At 43.3% G+C, this 18,692-nt stretch overlaps 4 protein-coding genes across 8 annotated transcripts; 3 read left to right on the top strand and 1 right to left on the bottom strand.

The window, feature by feature from the left end:
* Positions 1-408: 408 nt before the first annotated feature.
* On the bottom strand, positions 409-2,985 carry fbxl15 (F-box and leucine-rich repeat protein 15). Of its 2 annotated transcripts, none has more exons than XM_058061053.2 (4): positions 2,852-2,985; positions 2,470-2,623; positions 1,483-1,988; positions 409-1,183 (listed from the first exon to the last, which is right to left on the bottom strand). In XM_058061053.2, exons 1-4 carry the CDS (start codon positions 2,890-2,892, stop codon positions 1,000-1,002), a joined length of 885 nt encoding a protein of 294 aa, XP_057917036.2. In that variant the 5' UTR covers positions 2,893-2,985; the 3' UTR covers positions 409-999. The 2 variants fall into 2 exon arrangements, with proteins under 2 accessions (XP_057917036.2, XP_078644856.1); XM_078788730.1 differs by having other exon boundaries at positions 2,470-2,626; positions 2,852-2,967.
* Positions 2,986-3,632: 647 nt separating this feature from the next.
* On the top strand, positions 3,633-4,731 carry gpx9 (glutathione peroxidase 9). The gene is made up of 5 exons (XM_058061058.2): positions 3,633-3,846; positions 3,919-4,012; positions 4,080-4,210; positions 4,280-4,410; positions 4,487-4,731. The coding sequence occupies exons 1-5, from the start codon at positions 3,715-3,717 to the stop codon at positions 4,542-4,544; spliced, it is 546 nt and encodes a 181-aa protein (XP_057917041.2). The 5' UTR covers positions 3,633-3,714; the 3' UTR covers positions 4,545-4,731.
* Positions 4,732-5,091: 360 nt separating this feature from the next.
* Positions 5,092-6,659, top strand: ndufb8 (NADH:ubiquinone oxidoreductase subunit B8). The gene is made up of 5 exons (XM_058061056.2): positions 5,092-5,232; positions 5,455-5,581; positions 5,767-5,866; positions 5,958-6,113; positions 6,506-6,659. The coding sequence occupies exons 1-5, from the start codon at positions 5,103-5,105 to the stop codon at positions 6,596-6,598; spliced, it is 606 nt and encodes a 201-aa protein (XP_057917039.2). The 5' UTR covers positions 5,092-5,102; the 3' UTR covers positions 6,599-6,659.
* A 138-nt stretch (positions 6,660-6,797) lies between these two features.
* Positions 6,798-16,890, top strand: sec31b (SEC31 homolog B, COPII coat complex component). Of its 4 annotated transcripts, none has more exons than XM_058061021.2 (27): positions 6,798-6,947; positions 7,604-7,703; positions 7,782-7,905; positions 8,514-8,709; positions 8,780-8,875; positions 8,944-9,084; positions 9,413-9,555; positions 9,645-9,744; positions 9,999-10,160; positions 10,225-10,377; positions 10,461-10,691; positions 10,755-10,829; positions 11,606-11,698; positions 11,772-11,883; positions 11,954-12,132; positions 12,197-12,323; positions 12,398-12,543; positions 12,980-13,153; positions 13,226-13,354; positions 13,451-13,655; positions 13,730-14,122; positions 14,214-14,252; positions 14,565-14,623; positions 14,718-14,843; positions 14,922-15,041; positions 15,119-15,190; positions 15,897-16,890. In XM_058061021.2, the coding sequence occupies exons 2-27, from the start codon at positions 7,625-7,627 to the stop codon at positions 16,074-16,076; spliced, it is 3,654 nt and encodes a 1,217-aa protein (XP_057917004.2). In that variant the 5' UTR covers positions 6,798-6,947; positions 7,604-7,624; the 3' UTR covers positions 16,077-16,890. The 4 variants fall into 4 exon arrangements, with proteins under 4 accessions (XP_057917004.2, XP_057917003.2, XP_057917005.2 ...); XM_058061020.2 differs by having other exon boundaries at positions 14,715-14,843; positions 15,897-16,889; XM_058061022.2 differs by lacking the exon at positions 14,214-14,252 and having other exon boundaries at positions 6,799-6,947; positions 14,715-14,843; positions 15,897-16,889.
* The last annotated feature ends 1,802 nt before the right edge of the window (positions 16,891-18,692 follow it).

Here is an 18,692-nt window from a genome sequence, read left to right on the forward strand (position 1 = left end):
AGCTCATCCCGAAAATCCAAAATTCAAGCATCTGTTTGAGTGCCTCTTCTTTTAAAGAAGCAGAAAATGTGAGGGAGAAGATAGATTTTTCTCATTTCTGATTGTGTCACTTATTACTTATCTTGCAAGACCCCCAAAAAGTCACTTTTTGCATTATAGGGGCCAGCATGAAAGCATAGTGTCAGCAAAGTTGAAACTGTGACTATGGCTGAACGCTGACCTCTGCTGGCTGGAGGACACATGAACAACACAGTTTTGGGTTTTTTGCCATTTTAGGTGTTTTGAGGGGTAAATTGTGGTCGCATAAAGCGTTTTTCTGGCAAATATGACCAAACATTTTGCAAGTACGAAGGGAAGAGTAGCAAAAAAGCAAATATTATTTTTTATAATTATTTTATTTTGTGTCAAACCAACATAACAAGTAATCGAAACTAAAAATCTTCCTTGGGGGTAGTTGCAACTTGCATTTGATGCACGTTTCTGTAGCTTAATGTAATGTAGTGGGATATTGTATCCAATCTTACTTTAAATAAACTCTCCAAAGCTTTATAAAAGGACTTCACCAAGCAACTATTGTAGCATCTTTTAGACACCCACGGTATTTCTATTCTTTATGATTGGCTCTGTTATGTATTCTCAGCTATCCTTGCATCACAGGGTTTAAAAGATACTTTGAAATCTCATTGGCATGCTGTCATGTGCATGCCAAAAAGGAGAAACTGGCACTGCGACACCGAGCCTTAATGCCAATACAGCCAGTGACAAATTAGAAGAAAGTCATTTGTGAAAAAGGCACATTAAAACAATGGTGCACAGAGAAAAGGGTGCACTGAGGGTCAGGAAGGAATGAAACTAAATTCATTCATTTTCTACCGCTTATCCTCACAAGGGTTGTCTTGAGTTTTTGTCAAGATTATATTAAAAATGTTTAACCTGAGCAAAAAGTACATTTCCGGAATCCAAAAACATACACATGATCAACAAGTGTAAATTACAGCTTTATACCTGTAGATTGACAAAAGGAGTGTATCTCATAATGTGCGAAAGCAGCACCCTCTCCAGTGGCGGCTGAACATCGATGCGCACGTTACGCTTGCGTAGAGGCTCCAAGCTGGACTCCGTCACCTGGTGACAGTGTTTCACTTTCAAGGACTGCAGCTTGGGGCAATACTCTCCGAGGGTCCTGTGAACACAGCATTAGCATTAGATCAGGGGTCCCTAAACCCCCATTTTAGTAATAATATGCGTTACTTATTTAATAATAATATATAATCAATTTATTTTATATTGAGGGTACCTTATATGCAGGCATGGGCCAGTTACCGTTTTCAAGTTATACCATGGTATGAAAAAGTCAAATTTTAAATGCGCCGAGTACAAAAAAAGCCAAAAAGTGCACGCATGATGGCAGGTCTGCTATTGCATTAGATGACATGCTGTGAGTGTAATGTTGAAGTTAAGAAACAAAAACCACAGTTTTACCTTATGGACTGGTTCCTGACACGCAGGCAACAATTCAAGTCCAGATGCTCGAGGCTCCTGCAGTTCTTGGCCACCTCTTCCACAGACTCATCTGTGATATTTTCATTGACAGCCAAAGAAAGAAAGGTTAACTTTGCACACTTCTTGGCCAGGTAGCAGATGGCGTCGTCCTTCAGCTGGCAGCATCCGGTGAGGTCGACGGAGCGCAGCGCCCCGCAGTAGTCGGCCAGGCTGCGCAGGGACAGGCCGTCCACGAAGCTGCACTGCGACAGAGTGAGATGCTGCAGGTGTAGGCAGCGGGTCAAAGACAAAGCCACCAGAGAGCGGCGGGTCAGACGGACGCAGTCGGTCATGTCCACGCTGACGAGACGCTGGTTCTGGCTGAGGACCGGGAGTAGCTCGTCGTCTGTCAGCCAGTGGGAACAACTCTGAAGGGACAGCTTCTGTAGAACTGTGTTGTCCTTCAACATGACGCTAAAGGCCTCCTTGGGAATGGACAGTTGAACCTGTGCAAAGTGCAACGTTCATTACAAGTTTTCCCTACAGCTGTAGTAATCGAATTATATAGTCCAATTAAATAAATAATACCATTTTTGCCGATGCCATTTTTGAATAATATTATTAGTGAATGAAATACAAATAATTTTTTTGTGTTGTACCTATTTATATATTACATCTTAGGGCTGCTTTTCACCTATTTGATGGCACCACCAGGTCTTTAACCTGCTAATAAAAAAATTAATACATTCTAAACCAACAAAATCTTATGTTAAGTATATTCTGTAATTATTCCAGTTGCCCCAGTGAGAAAACTTCACTTTTCACTTGAAAAAACACATTATTTCAATTTACAAATACATTTAATTTATTTTCTGTTGCGCCTGAATGTGTTTTACGGCCCAGTGGTTTGGGAACTCTGTCCCATAGCACTTTAACCAGCTCTGGTTTTACTGTGAATGTTGTAATTATAAAGTTAAATACACTTACTGGATCAAAACTCCTGCATTTGGCGAAATAGAGGTGGATGAGCGTTCGGAACTTCTTGCTAACTCTTTGCAAGCTGAGAAGCTGTCTGACGGGTAAACAGGATAAAATATGTACGACTAGGACATCCTCCCAGGGTAAATCCAAAAGGCGACATCTGCTGGAGGAGTAAAAGCATTACTTTATGACATGAACTTTCACTGCAAACTTTCAGAAGGTACACTTTTAAATAAGTGCTGAATGTTAGACTTGCTAGCTAGCCAGTTAGCTAGCCTTTTAATTAGCATACACTTTCACACTAGCTTTTAAACATAAGAAAAGTTGACGTTTAGGCTAAGCTAATGTGACAGCCAATGCTTTTAAAGATGACCAGTTCATCACTCACGTTCGTGTTTTCTCCTCGTCCTCCATTTCAGCTTGAATCATTTATCAAAAGCTGTTTTTAAAAGTACAGCTTTACTGTAGTGTATGTATTAACATTTCTTCTTCGTCGTCTAGATATTCTTCTTCTTTGGTATTCTGATTAGAGTTGCATTACCGCCACCTACTGTTCAAAAAGTGAGCTTACATGCCAAATATGTGTCAGGTGTACGGTAGTCTTTAATTTGCTTCCATTAAATTAAAACAAAAAAAAAAAAAACATTTGAGGTGTGTCAGGAGTGTGATTATTTTGTTTATTCGTTATAAATCTATAAATCATTATAAAAAACTTTAGTCATAGACCTTCTATAAACTATATATTGTAGCCCTGATGTGTTCCTTTTGACATGTTGCGTTCTAGAGTCTAGAGTCTGAGCGTTCCGGGTGGCCGTGAATGCACCAGTAGCCATTATTGGCTCACAATAAAAAGCTTGTTATTGACCTCAGTTGTATCATTTCCATAGCCGACAATAGGTTTAGAAATCTATTTATTTTTATTTCTTTAAATATGTTGCAAACAATCACCTTAGTAACCAAAACAAAGTGATATATGCTAAATGAAACCATCTAAAGTGAGAAATTCCAGGGTTCTCAGTAACTTCCGATATGGAAAACAAAACCACTAAAAGAGCGTGCATTTATTTTCATTCTGTTTGCATTCTAAGTGGAAGTCCCAGCCCTCCTAAACAAAGCTAGCCCACCTCCAGCCCCAACAATGAAGCCAACCATGCTGAACAATTGCTGACCCATGTTATGTCAGTGAGGATCGCTGAGTGAACAGCTCACTCTGTCCCGAGCGCTATCCCTTATACAAGCTAAAATCCTAACATGGCCTATAAATCAATTTATGATTTCTCTGCTGAGACGCTGGATGGAGTGACGGTTCCACTCAGCAACTTCCGGGGGAAGGTGCTTCTCGTCGTGAACGTCGCCACCTTCTGAGGGTCGACCATAGAGGAGGTAATATGCTGAAGTGTTGTTTACAAGGAATCCCTGTTACATGCGTGTTCACGTGTTTGTATGATCTCTTAGTACCATCGACTGAATGCACTCATGGAAATGTTTGGTGACCTTAACTTCACTGTGCTGGGCTTCTCCTGCAACCAGTTTGGCCTTCAATCCCCTGGTAGGCACCTACTTCACTCTCTGGACACTCATTCAACGTTACAGTCCTCTTTGTTTATTTTTTTCAGAGGTAAATCATGAAACCTTAAACATCCTTAAGTACGTGAGACCCGGAGGGGGATTTGTGCCAAAGTTTCCCATCTTCGCTAAAGTGGAGGTGAATGGAGCAAACGAAGAGCCGCTCTTCACCTTCCTGAAGGTACTGTACTGCTTTTCTACTCTGTAATATTCATCTGTATTCATAATTCATATTTAATTGTTTTTCCAGGAGTATTTACCCTTTGTCAACCCTGTCATTGGAGACTTAAAGAAATTCTACTGGTCACCCATCACCGTCAATGACATCCGATGGAATTTTGAAAAGTTTCTAATCACCGCAGAGGGCGAGCCCTTCCGCAGGTAAGGCTGTGCACCTTCTTAAAGGCGTCCTATAGGTGCATTCTCAGATCGGATCGGTGTTTTCACTTTGCTGCAGGTATGAACTTCACTGCCCCATCGATAAAGTGGAGAAGGATATTGCACAGCTTGTGTAGATGGACTTTCATCAGGTTTATCAGCGGTGGCGGAGTGACGGTCCCTCAGCCAATGCACGTGTGCAACTGAGATGGATCTGATGGGAATAGGAAGGGGACTCGGAGCTTTCGTGCATTCACTCTGAAGAAAAACTTTCCTTCAGCCACTGTTTGATATGTTGGTGTCTCTATCTGAAATAAATATGAATGAATAAAAAATGTCTTTTGTCTTTAATTAGCCTTAAGAAACAGAGAATAATAATAAAAAAGACAGGAAACTGGTTAATTGATACGCATTATACCTATTATGCTCATTTTTCGGCCCTTTGTATTGAGATGTGGACTCTATAGAGCACACTATGACCCGCACAGAAAGCTTTCTGGATTTTGAGAATCCAGTTTAAAATGAAATATACATTAATTTCAATGTGTATTCAAAATTGAGCTTGAGACCTTAACTTCAATTAATATAAGTTTGTTGGTTAAACAACACAAAGTGAAAGTTATAATATAATGTTTCTTAATATCGTTATACAGATTATGGCCCTCATGAAGACCCGTACTTGCCTTCTTCCGCGCATGCGCACTTCTCCTCCGCTACAGCAGCCAGTAAACAACATGGCTGTCGTTGGTTTCCGACAGTGGGCCCGAGTTCTTTCAAAAGGGCGAGGGCCCGGTATTTCAGGACTGCTGTCCGGATCCAGGGCAGGTCAGTTGCGGTGTCGCATTTATCCGTGTGTTTTTTAATTATTTTACTCACATATATGAGTTTTATGGTAAGTTTTAAATGCTAAATAGACGTAACCTTGACATGCTAACCATTGCTTCAGTTAGCTTGGCAGGCTACAGTGTGATGGGGATGAAGGCAGACAAAGTTATAGTCAGAATGCGTCTTGAATCATAGTGTATGTGTTCATTTTTATTGCTTTAGCCTCCGGTGCTGCCAAGGATGACTTACCTGGCCCGTACCCGAAAACTGCCGAGGAGAGGGCTGCTGCAGCAAAGAAGTACAACATGACTGTTGACGACTATGAGCCTCATCCTGACAATGGAGAGGGGTACGGTTTGTTTTGCCGAATTCTATCACGCACAGTCGCATTTAATGCACTTGTTTTTCTAGTAGCAAGTTTGATTATGATACATCTTAATATTGGTGACTCAACCTCAACCAATATAATGTTAATGAATGTTTTCTATGACAAACCTAAGCTACAAATACAGTGCACTGTTTGTGTTTTTGCAGGTATGGTGATTATCCAAAACTTCCAGACCGATCACAGCATGAGAGAGACCCCTGGTATCAATGGGACCACCCGGACCTGAGGAGGAACTGGGGGGAGCCGGTAAAAAATTGCAGTTTTAACATCCTGCATTTTTTGACACATTGAAGCTGTGTTTAGAAGTCAAGCTTTCGCTGTTTTACCCCCCGTTTAGATACATTGGCATTTCGACACGTTCATCAGGAACCGTGTGGATACATCTCCCACACCAGCATCCTGGTCCACCATGTGCAAGCAGCTGTTCGGTTTCATCGGCTTCATGTTGTTCATGTTCTACCTTGGGGAGAAATTTCCCAGTTACCAAGCTGTTGTAAGTAAAGACAGAAAGTAAAGTTGTAATTTTACTATCATAACTGGACTAACAATGCTGGCCTTTTTTGGCTTTATGAGAAATTTTGAAAGTTACATAATTTTACAAGAACAAAAACTGGTAGTGTAAGAAAAAAGTTGTAACTTAGTCAAAAGTGGTACAACAAAATTTAATTTCTAGGCATAAACATATTACTCTTGATTCTCGCATCAAAAAACTTTCAGTGCCAATCCTGTATCTAATACATTTTACATGAACGGTGTCTTTGTCAGTAAATTATATAAAATACATACCTCAACTTGCAGACATTAAAATTGACAGCGTGCATTGTTGTTTTAATATCTGAGTTTTTACTTACACATTGATTCTATGCTTTTTCTCTAATGTTCCAGGCACCGAAGCAATATCCCTACAATGACCTGTACTTGGAGAAAGGTGGAGATCCTGAAAAACAGCCAGAAGAAGTCAAGCATTATGAAATATAAATGCTAAAGTCCTAGTCTACGTGTACATATATTACTGTCAAGAATAAAATGCTAACAATTATGTGTTCATGTCATTATTTATGTTAATAATTTTGTTGGGGTTCAGGATGAACCTACGAAATGGTCTTAGTTTGAAAAAAAAAAAAATAATAAGATTTAATAATAACCATACCGTCATATTTTTAGTGGTGCGTTAAAGCAGGGTAACAAATTTTGGTGCAAGTCGGCCACCGTAGCTGAAGATCGACACGGCAACGCTTGGCTTGGATACCTGCGGCTAAACTATTAGCTTGGCTGTGGATAACGTCAAGTCAGCGCTGGTGTGGGCTCTCCGGGCTGGATTCAGGTTGTAAGTAGCAGACAAATGAATTATTAATGCATTTTCTGCTGCGAGTAAACACCCATTTACGGACTAGTCCTTATTCTCATTGCGCAATCGCAATCGGTGTTGGTTCCTAGCTTGCTAGACTGCTTGTCGTTAGCCGCAAAGTCTGTTCAGCTTTAGCTTGGAATTATGCTAGCTCTTTGCGACTGTATTCGCTACTATACACAATATGTGAAACATTTCTCAAATAAGTGTGTCAGTGATAATATCCTGTTTCCGAGAATGACGACAAAAGGACGTTATGTGCAACACTTAGCGAGTGTGTGAGAAGCTAGTGCTAACTAGCATCGATACTAGGTTATCTTAGCTAATGCTACATAATTATGGTAGGAAATCATAGGATGCATTTTCCGGTCGTTGGCAGAAATTATCCCACTTACAAGACGAGGGGTGATATTATTAGCATATCAGACGTTTTGTAGCTATTATTACCACTCGCCAGTTGGTCAGCATTTTTGCAGAATTCCCCTCTTGGCTGTCAAGAGTGGGTGTGAGCTCTTTAATCACATAAAGGCGAGCAACACAATGAGTTGCGGGTGCAGATCATTAATAACTCTAATAAACATAAAATAAGTCATTAAAACATCACATTGTGTCATTTATCTGTCTACCGTTAAAAGGTGCAGTACTGTACAGGAAAAATGAGGTTGAAGGAGATCCAGAGGACTGCCCAGCAGGCTTGGAGTCCAGCCGGGCACCATCCCATCTGCCTGGCTTTAGGTACAAAACCACAATCTGCATAATTCTCCGAGTACTCGCTTGCCCCGACAAGTTGGCTGAGTACTTCATTCTCTACAGGCACATCAGCACAGCAGCTTGATGCCTCCTTCAACACCACAGCGGCCCTTGAGATATTTGAGATGGATTTTGCTGACCCCTCCTTGGACATGAAGCTAAAAGGCTCACTGTGCACCCCCAACAGGTAAACCGTGTGCTGTGAACGTGGCACAAAATCTTGGAAGTTAGCTGTCATTGTGCACGCCACCACTGAAAGGAAACCAGCGATGGCAAATAGGCCAAGTGTGATGACGGCCATAGACCCTATAAAGCAACCTTATGTGGCATCAAACTTATTTTTATGCTTGCATTAGAGTCTGACTCATGGGGGATTTTTGGGAGAGTTGCGATACCGATATTGGAGGCTGAAAAAAGATGTTCTATTGACCATTAGTGTAGTTGTAATTTGATATAGAAAGCAGCTCTAATGTTTAGTAATATGCATGTTCTGATTTCTTTTTTTCATCCAGTGAATAATTGTGTCCACCAGGTGTCGCCAAACACCAATGGTCAAAAATACAACATACCATATTAAAGGAGGCACACTTCCTGCTAGATATAATAACATTATATCACTACTAAACTTTAAACGTGTTATTATCTTATCACTTATCTTATCACTTCAAATGCAGCAACTGCCATCTTGTGCATCAGGAAGTCACCTACAGCCACAGCCGTCAGTTCTAATGTTTTTTGACGAGGTGATGATTGGAAACCCTGGCGGTTAACAATGTGATCTCTCGCTCTCCATAGGTTGCACAGTCTTGTATGGGTTAATTTCGGAATGGGAGCAGATGGCGCAGGAGGCAGGCTGGTCGGTGGTAGCGAAAACGGCACGTTAACCGTTTATGACCCCGAGTCTATTGTGGGTTCCGGAGCGGAGGCCGTGGTGGGACAGTGCGACAAACACGCAGGACCCGTGCGAGCGCTGGACTTCAACCCTTTCCAGGTCTGTTTTTACACAAAACAGTCATTTCTGACTTGTCGTGAGTAACTGCCGCTTATTTTTTTTCCCTCAGAGCAATCTACTTGCATCCGGAGCGAACGACTCCGAGATTTATATTTGGGACCTGAACAACTTCAGCAGTCCTATGACGCCAGGAGCAAAAGCACAGGTGAAAATATCCTTGGTGCAATTTTGTTTTAGAACTTCAAGTGACCGCCTCCTTTGTCGTATTTCCAGCCCACAGAGGACATCAGCGTGGTGTCCTGGAACCGGCAGGTGCAGCACATCCTGGCCTCTGCCAACCCCAGTGGCAAAGCCGTGGTGTGGGACTTGAGGAAGAACGAGCCCATCATCAAGATCAGCGACCACAGCAACAGGGTTTGTGTCTCCAACGCAGTTAATCCATCAATCGGGACGTCACAAGAGTAATACATGACAATATTTCTCAATTTATCTGTACTATGTATACAGGCTAAACTCAGAAGCTATGGAATATTTTAGGAATCAAGTATTCAACTGAAAATGTTTGATTTTGATCAAGTAATCCGAAAAAGGCTTTTTCATAACTGATGGATCTGGTGGTCTAGTGCCACACTTGGTTCCGTGGTCACGTGGAATACAACAGTTTCTTGGCCCAGTGCCACTTCAGACCTACATGAGAGAAAAGTTTGTGCAAATAAGTGATGTGAAATCTGTCTGTGTCCAGATGCACTGTTCCGGGATGCTCTGGCACCCCGATGTGGCCACTCAGCTGGTGCTGGCCTCAGAGGACGACCGCCTCCCCGTCATCCAGATGTGGGACCTGCGTTTTGCCACCTCACCTCTCAAAGTGCTCGAGAATCACACGCGGTGAGGCGGTGCTTTTTGTGTTTGGCCGAAGTTGAGGGGATAAAGAAATCTTGCATAAAAAGACTGACTGACTGCTGTTTTTCCTTCAGAGGGATTCTGTCCATCTCCTGGAGCCAAGCTGACTCTGAGCTCCTACTCAGTAGTGCTAAGGACAACCGTATCCTCTGCTGGAATCCCAACACTGGAGAGGTATATTAACTTAATCAGTTGCTCTTTTATACAGTGGGGCCACCTTAAAGGGGACATATTATGCTTTTTCCACCTTTCTGACCTATAAATGTTTGTGTTAAACGATGCTAAAGTTTCAGATAATGAGGTTTGCACATTTGGAAGTGAGCCATGAAAGAAGTTTGGGATGGCTCTGAATGGATAGGATACGTTCTTGTTCCCGGGAATATTGAGGTTTAATGTATTTTTAGGACAACAGAATGTTTTCCCTTCAGGTCATCTACGAGCTTCCCACAACCAACCAGTGGTGCTTCGACGTCCAGTGGTGTCCCAGGAACCCCGCTCTGCTCTCGACTGCCTCGTTCGACGGAAGAATCACCGTTTACTCTGTGATGGGAGGGAGCTTGAAGGCTCAGCAGCAAAGCACCGCAGATAAGGTTGCAAGCAGAGTCGGCATGTTTTACTCCCCAGGGGATGCGTTTTAACACTCTTTATTTACAGATATCTTCATCGTTTGATACAATGGATCCCTTTGGTACGGGGCAGGTTCTTCCTCCACTGCAGGTTCTTCAGCCTGCAGTACAGGACACCATTGTCCCCCCTCTGAGGAAGCCCCCTAAGTGGGTGCGGAGGCCAGTAGGGGCCTCCTTTGCGGTAAGCGTAAAGCTTAAAAAAGTACTTAATAGTATTTATTCCATGCAAAGGCACGGCTGATGCAGTATTTGTTTTTGTCTCAGTTCGGCGGTAAGCTGATAACATTTGACAACCCAAAGCCGACCCCAGTGCAGAGCCCCCAAGGCTCCCCCAGACAGGTGTTTATCAGCCAGGTCACCACGGAGACGGAGTTCCTGCAGCGCTCCAGGGAGCTCCAGGTGGCCCTGCAGTCAGGTTCCTTCAACAGTTACTGCCAGGCCAAGATCCACACTGCCAAGTCGGAGGCCGAGCAGGACATATGGAAGTTCCTCCTGGTAGGTCACGCAGGCTCCCAAGATGTGGACACAAGCAAATTCACTCATGTCTTTTTACCGCAGGTGAATTTTGAAGATGAGGTTCGCATAAAATTCCTGAGACTCTTGGGTTTCAGCAAGGATGACCTGGAAAAGAAGGTATTCTGTTGTCTCAGTTGTTCATTTCTCTGTGTGCATTATATGAACAAATATGTAAGTTAGATGATTATATTGTGAATTAAGAGTGTTTGATCTCCAAGATTAAACTACATTTTTTTAAAAAGTGAAGCTGAAATTCAACATATTCAAACAGAATGATGCCAACATTACACTGCAATAAAAGATATGTACTCTAGGATGATTACTGATCTATCAGTGATCATGTGAAACTTCATCAACATACGACACAGGCCATGCAGCTAGGATACCCGAGTTCGATTCCACCCACGGGCATCTCTTTGCAGAGTTTGCATGTTCTCCCCGTGCATGCGTGGGTTTTCTCAGGGTATTCCAAAAACATGCTAGGTTAATTAGCAACTCCAAATTGTCCATAGGTATGAATGTGAGTGTGAATGGTTGTTTGTCTATATGTGCCCTGGGATTGGCTGGCCACCAGTCCAGGGTGTACCCCGCCTCTCGCCTGAAAGACACCTGGGATAGGCTCCGCGACCCTCATGAGGATAAGCGGTAGAAAATGAATGAATTATTGTCAATATTTCAAGTTAAAATAAAGTTAAAGTTAAACTTTATGTTTATAAAGTGTACAGGACTAGGGGGTCCATGGCTTCAGATCAAATGTCTGAAGGGCTACATGGCTTTAAATCGTCTGGGAACCACAGTTGTACAGTAAATGATATTATATAAATGTTTTTGTATCATTGTTTACAAATAATCCCAAATGGTGGAAATAAGCATCTTTTGAATCCAATTGCCAGATCTCCAAATGCCTGGGTAAGAATTTCCAAGCCAACGGACATGCCGTGGACGCCGAGGACTTGGCCAAAAAGATGTTGCAGCTTTCTGCTCAGGTCTGCAGCTCATACACGTCCATTTTTAGTGTTTGAATTAAGTTACCGACACTTTTACTCCGTACTTTTACAGAGGTCTGAAGAAGCGGATGCAGCCGCTGATGGCACGACATCGGGCTCTGTTTCACCTGCTGACTTCTTCAACCAGAGTCCAAAAGAAAACTTCCACATCCCGGTTTCATGCGGTAAAAATCCACCCCTTGTGATTCCATGCGGCGATCGGATGTCTTAATGAGTCGTGTCCTTTTCCCATAGACACAGACGGATTGATAAGCCAAGCGCTGCTGGTGGGCAACTTTGAGGGAGCTGTGGATTTGTGCTTGAGCGATGGCCGCTACGCTGAAGCCATCCTGCTGTCCATCAGCGGCGGCGAGGAGCTGCTCAAGAAGACGCAGCAGAAGTACCTGAGCAAGCAAAAGAACAGCATCTCCATGGTGAGAATTGAATGATCCTGTTTCACCCGCAGGCGAGATGTTAACAACTGTTACTTTTGTGCAGCTTATATCGTCAGTGGTGACCCAGAACTGGAGAGACATTGTGCAAAGCTGTGAGCTGGACAACTGGAAGGAGGCTCTGGCTGCCCTGTTCACCTACGCTTACCCAGAGGAATTTGCACATCTGTGCGGTACGTTGCAGCTCGTCTTTTTATGAGGAACTATACGGGACTGTGACTTTGTATCACCTTGTATTTGTTGATAGATACACTTGGGGGCCGTTTGGAGCGAGAGGGGACGGAGAAACGCTGTCTGCAGGCCTGTCTGTGCTACATCTGTTCTGGAAACATTGAGAGGATGGCGGAGTGCTGGGCCTTGCACAGGGACTGCTCCTCTCCTCTTGGTCTAGAGGTAAAATTTAAAAAAAAATGTAAATCTAAATAAAATCAATTTTATTTGTATAGCACTCTTCCTGCAAAGACAAAGTGCTTTACAGAATTAAAAACAATTACCACAATTAAAAGGAAAAACAAATACTAAGAAAGCCCCCCATAAAATAGGACTAAAAAGATAAAAACATAAGAAAAGTTAAAAAAATATTAGTTAAAAGCCTGATTAAAAAGGTGCGTTTTTTTTTAATATCAACAGTCTCCGCAGTCCTGAGGCTCTCAGGCAGGCTGTTCCACAGGTGGGGGGGCCATAGTGGCTGAATGCTGCCTCACCGTGGGTTTTCACAGACATAACGAACCACGATAAACAAGGGATGACTGCATCGCCTTTTATTGCTGTTAATTTTAATTAATTTTTAATACCCCGCTCTGACTTCTGTTGTGTGTTTGTTGCCCAGGATCTGGTAGAAAAAGTCATGATGCTGCGCAAGTCCATCGAGCGCCTTCGCAACAGCGAGGTGGCGGTCCAGAGCCCCATCCTGGCCGAGAAGTTGACCTGCTACGCCGGCATCCTGGCTGCAGAGGGCAGCCTGGCCACAGCCATGGCCTACCTTCCTGAGAACTCCAATCAAGTGAGTTTTCAAGCCACTTGTCTCCGTTTTTCCCGCATTTGCTTTGAACATTTGTGCCTTCCGTCTTCCCAGACCGGGATCAAAATGCTGCGAAACAGACTGTTCCACGCTCAAGGAGAGGCTGCAGGCAGACGGCAGCCTGCCAACACAGCCAAGCCCAATGCTGCCGCTCATACTCCTGCACAGAATGCACAGATTATGGTAAAGGACTGGAGTGGGACAGTTTTTCCCGTGGAATGGCTCCAACATACTTAGTGTTGTTCTGCCTGTCATGTTTCTTTCTTGATGGTACCTCAGGATCAGTATCAGCCCCTTCCTTCTCATCATCATCAACATCAGCAGCAGCAGCAGTCACCCATGCCGACATCAGCGGTGTTCAAGCCCCAAGTTCCTCCAAGTAGCTCCGAGCCAGGCCTGCCGCCCTCTTCTTACATGCTACCCCCCAGTGGGACCCGCGCGGCCATGAGACCCACATACCCCCAAAATCCATCTACAGCCCCAGGTGTGGCTAGAAGTTAATTAATCTCTCATTGTTGCCGTTTTAGTGTGCTTACAGTATTCTTGTGCCTTCTCTAGGTTTCGCTCCTCATCAGCCATTCCAGCCTGCACCCATGGGCGGACTCTCCACCTTCACCCCCCCTGGCCCCTCTATGCCTGCCACCAACTTATCAGGACCTCCGCTACAGCCCTCCTCCACAGCTCCGGGGGGGCTCCCCCCCATGCCCAGCCCAGGGGTTCCTCCGACGAGCTTTATGCCTCCAACCTCCATGCCGCCAGGTCCCTTGCCGACCGGCTCCCAGCCCGGAGCGCCGGTACCCATGTACCCCGGGGGCCTCCACAACCACGGGCCCATGCCCCCCATGGCGAGCGGTCCCTATGCCCCTATCGGATCAGGTTACCCACAAGGGGGACCCGGAGCTCCTGGTGCAAAGCCCTTTGCAGGCTCTGCCGTGGCTCCTTCACCTTCAGGTTGGTGCCATGTTGCTGATGTCATGTAATTATGAGCTCTTCTTTCTGATCCGATTCCTCACACATCATTACCGCCTAATGTGACTTGCAGGATTCTTTCCTTGGCTCAATTCTCAGTGTGACGACCAAGGTGACAGTTAGGAATGCCTATGGCATAATAGGAAATACACCAGTTCTTTTTTATTTCTTTATTAGCTGCATTGTGTATTTTTCCGGCCTCATGTATGCTTTTTGCTTTTAATTGCTGCAAAAAGTATGAACATCAGAAAATAAGGCATGAATTGAGGCATTTTAAACCATCCACTAGAGGTCGCTGTTGTTGTTTTTAATTGCTTGTGACTAACAGAAATGCTTTTAATTTTATTTCTCTGACTGCTTGTGTGTGAGCAATGAGATTGGCAGGGAAAGGTCCCACATGAAATACTTACGTGTTTTTCTTTAGTGCCCCAAGAAGGCTGGAATGACCCCCCAGCGGTACGAGGGGGACCCAGAAAGAAGAAGGTATATTGATATCTGCTAAAAAAAAAATCTCCTCGCAATTTCAAAGAAAATACATATTTTTCTATTCAAGTAACTCTTCCACGTTCAAAAGCAGGTTCCTGACAACTACACACCACCCGCCCCCATCACTGCCCCCGTCATGGGCTTCCCAGGGGAGGCCCCTCAACAACACAACCACGCCCAGGTGCCCCCTGGAGCCCCACAGGAGCCCAGCGTGCAGGTAGGTGTCTGAAAAGGTATTATCATCAGAGCAAATTACACCTTACATACACCTTACCCCCCCACCCCCATTCCTCAGCTCCTCCAGCAGCTTCCAGCAGAGAGAGTAGAGCAGAAGGAGATCCCCCCCGAACACATGGTGCTGAAATCCACCTTCGACAGCCTGGTGCAACGGTGCCAGCTTGCAGCGGGGGACCCGGTAAAATCTCCTAAAGCGTTACGTTGTCTGAGACGCATTACATGTGGTGTTTATTTACGAACGCATGTCGTTTACAGCAAACGAAAAGGAAGCTCGATGATGCCGCCAAGCGTTTGGGGTGCCTGTACGACAAGCTGAGAGAGCAGTCGGTAAGTAAATGCCACATTGTGTCGCCAAACGCTACAAGGTGGAAAGTATACACTTTCTTTTCCCATAGCTGCTACTCGTGTTGCATTCAAAGAGATTACATTGTGAGTGTTTTGTCTTGAAGAGTTCATTCATATTGGTGCGAAGATAAGCGGTAGAAAAGGAATGAACGGTGTTCCAATTACACCCCGCACAGTACTGTGAGTGAAGGTTCGAAAATTAGCTTTTATTGTTGTATGTATTTTTCTATTTCATCTCGTGTGTGTGTGTGTGATCCAAGATGGTGGCGTAAACAAACCGGACTGTACTTTAGATGCTACACAAGTGGGCCAACCCAAGTCAAAATTTTGGTTATTAACCAAAATGAAGTTAATGCGCTAACCAGGGAGGACGTTAACTTGGGTTCTACGGTATAATTTCAATTTTGGTGATGTTGACAACGGGTCCAATTTGACAATAGCTGTCAAAATGTAGTCCTAATATTCTCACGGCACCGAATGGATCGCAACTGGACTGTTTGGATTGTCTTCGAAGAGTCCTTGTCTCACATAAGGATCGTGGATGACGGACCGGATTCAGTTTTCTTTTGAAAAAGCCGACTAAAAGCCGGCTAATTTTCCACACAATTTAATCCTCGAGCCGGGACATTTTTTGGCCACCGACCCGGACTGTCCCTCAAATCTCTTCTCTCCACCGGGTCTCCCCCAGCTCTCCCACAACATCCTGAACGGCCTCCACGAAATCGGGCGCTGCGTGGCGAGCCAGAACTACCAGCGTGGCCTGGAGGTCCACACGCAGGTGGTGAGCAGCAGCAACTTCAGCGAGATCTCCGCCTTCATGCCCATCCTCAAAGTAGTCATGACCATCGCCAACAAGCTGGGCGTCTAACCGACCGCTTCACTATTTATTTCCCTTTCTTCACTCATGTTTCCTAAAAAAACGGGCGCGGTGGGGGGGGGCAGATGAATGTATTCAGAAAGCCGGGATGCTGCAAAAACTTACTCGATGTACAAAATGCGTGCTTCAAGCGATGGGTGCGTTTTTGTAGTCCACATTATCAGACATTGGATGTGAACACTTTTCTAACGAGGTGGTACATGCCTTGTAACCCTTGCGAGAGATGTAGTCAAATATTTCATGGTAAAAAAAAAAAAAATAATATATTGACTGATGCTCTTCACCGGCTGTCATTAAGTTCAGTCAACTGTGCCATCACGTCCTTTAGCCCCCCCCCCTTTATTTACCACTACTGGCTTGGGTGAATGATTGCTAGACGACTCTTCATTCATTCAACACCTCTGCTTTATCGCGGCCGTGTCTTCTCCTTTTATGTAAAGCATTCTTACAACAGATCCCATAAATATTAAATCATTCTAGTCAGGGATTGGTCGCAGGCTAGTTTGCTCTATCACGGCAGCAGAAGGCAGTAAAGTGCCTCCTTGTGTGCTTGTTTTTTTTTTTTTTGGTTGCACAGATGTTTATACAGTACAATCCATGTTGCTTATTTAACTGTTTTTTTTCCAAAATAAAATGTACCTTCAATTCCAAGGCCAAACTACTCTGCATGAAAGGTTTGCATAGCGTTATTGCGATGCAGTATGAGACTGTCAAATATTTGCATTAAGGTGGAACTCTATTTGGTAACAAAAGTGGGTGCAAATGGGGCCATTTGGTTGACCTCGTGTTATCTTTCTTAATTTAATTTAATTATTTCTTACTTAATTTATTTCAGACATGCATACTATGTTACATTATTCTTTCTCATATATACACTTACAATATATATATACATATATATATACATACACACATGCTACATCATCATTAAATATAGTATTGTAGCATTTTAAAATAATTATTAATAGTTAATTGAGACAGAGGACAGAGTGTTATTGTAGAAGTCAACCAGGTCATCAGTGTTGCCAGATGTGAGGGGAGGAAACTGCAAAGGAGGGAACCTGATATTCTTTTTCCACTTTTCTCACCTGAAAAAGTAGTTAGAATGTTGTATTCTCGTGTGAAACATTGCCAAAGATTCACATAACGAGGTTTTTGCATTTGGAAGTGAGATCCAAAAGACATCTAAGATGACTCAAAACATTCGGTTTGAAAAGGCGTGGTACGATCGTTCCTTTGTGACATCACAGAGGGGCGGAATGTGTGGCCAATCACAGCAGAGTGGGCACGCCCGGCGTGGGTGGAATAAATTCAAACAGACCGTCAAAGGAAATCCAGCTGGAATTGGTGCAGATTCTGCCAAATCTAAGACGTTTTCCGTGCGGGTTATTGTATGTAACTGCTCTATAGGAGTCAATACAAAGGGTTGAATAGTGTATATATAATATAAAATGGTGCTATCGCCATAATTAATATAACTAATATAATTACTTTAATATTATAATATATATATATTATTTTTAAAAAGCCACAATTGAAATCCTAATAATAAATATTAGTTCATCCTAATAAGAATAAAAATGCATTGTATGAATTGTATTGTAATTGTAAAAAAATATATATATTATACTGAATAAAACATATCTAACTTATTACACTCGCAAAATGTACTGCATGAAATATCAGTTAGGATAACTGCAAATTGTATTACATCGTGTATTCCACTGTAACTTGTATGCATGTTCAAGTAAAATGAAACCATTACCATTGCCAATAAATTGGCTAATTAATCAAAAAATGTTTTTTAAGCAAGGAAAAAAACACACGTACTATCCTGTCATGGTTTTTTTTTATGTGGTTGAGAGTAAATAATGTATTTTTATTTGGCACTCATAAAGGGTGATATTCATACTTCCAACTATTTGTCTTCTTAAGATGCATTATTTAAATTTCCAACCGCCCCAGTTCTTGGACGGGCCCTTAAACGCACCACCTTGTGTGTTCCCTCGCAGGATAGTTGAGTGCTGACTGTTGCATCGCAAACATGTCCCATTCACCGTGTTAGCACACAGGTGCTTAACGCGCCCCCCTCTGTCGCCATTGGGTGCCGGCCGGGATCACAAGTCAGCACTTTGTCTCTGATTGGCTGCTTGCAGTCAGACGCTGTGTGATCTCACATGATTTGTGTGTGTGTTGGGGAAAGTTGAACTGCAGTAACCTCCGGTCATGCAGACATGGAGGTGGTTGGGGGGGTGGGGGGGGTGGCAATGTTCCCAAACATCACGCCACACCCCAGAATCCTGAGTCATGCGTCTGCCGGACTGCACTGGGAATCCTGGAAGGGATCAAAAGCACTAAAAACACTGCAAAATTAAACAAATTAAATGCAAACGTTAGCCAAGGTTGTTTCAATTAATTAGCAAGGAAAATGCATTCTATGAAAATTCTCCATAATTTCTAATCTATGTAATCATGTACAGTAACCACCAAGCAGTCCATATCAAGCAAAAGGAAGGACTCAAAATTATTTGTGGCAGTTACTTAAAAACACAAAAAAATCTTGTAGTAGGATAAGAAAGTACGAAAACTAGTAAAGCCAAGACAGTT

This window comes from Doryrhamphus excisus, unplaced genomic scaffold (assembly GCF_037039965.1).
Source record: "Doryrhamphus excisus strain RoL-2023G ecotype Guam unplaced genomic scaffold, RoL_Dexc_Guam_v1.1 HiC_scaffold_24, whole genome shotgun sequence".
Classification (NCBI taxonomy): domain Eukaryota; kingdom Metazoa; phylum Chordata; class Actinopteri; order Syngnathiformes; family Syngnathidae; genus Doryrhamphus; species Doryrhamphus excisus.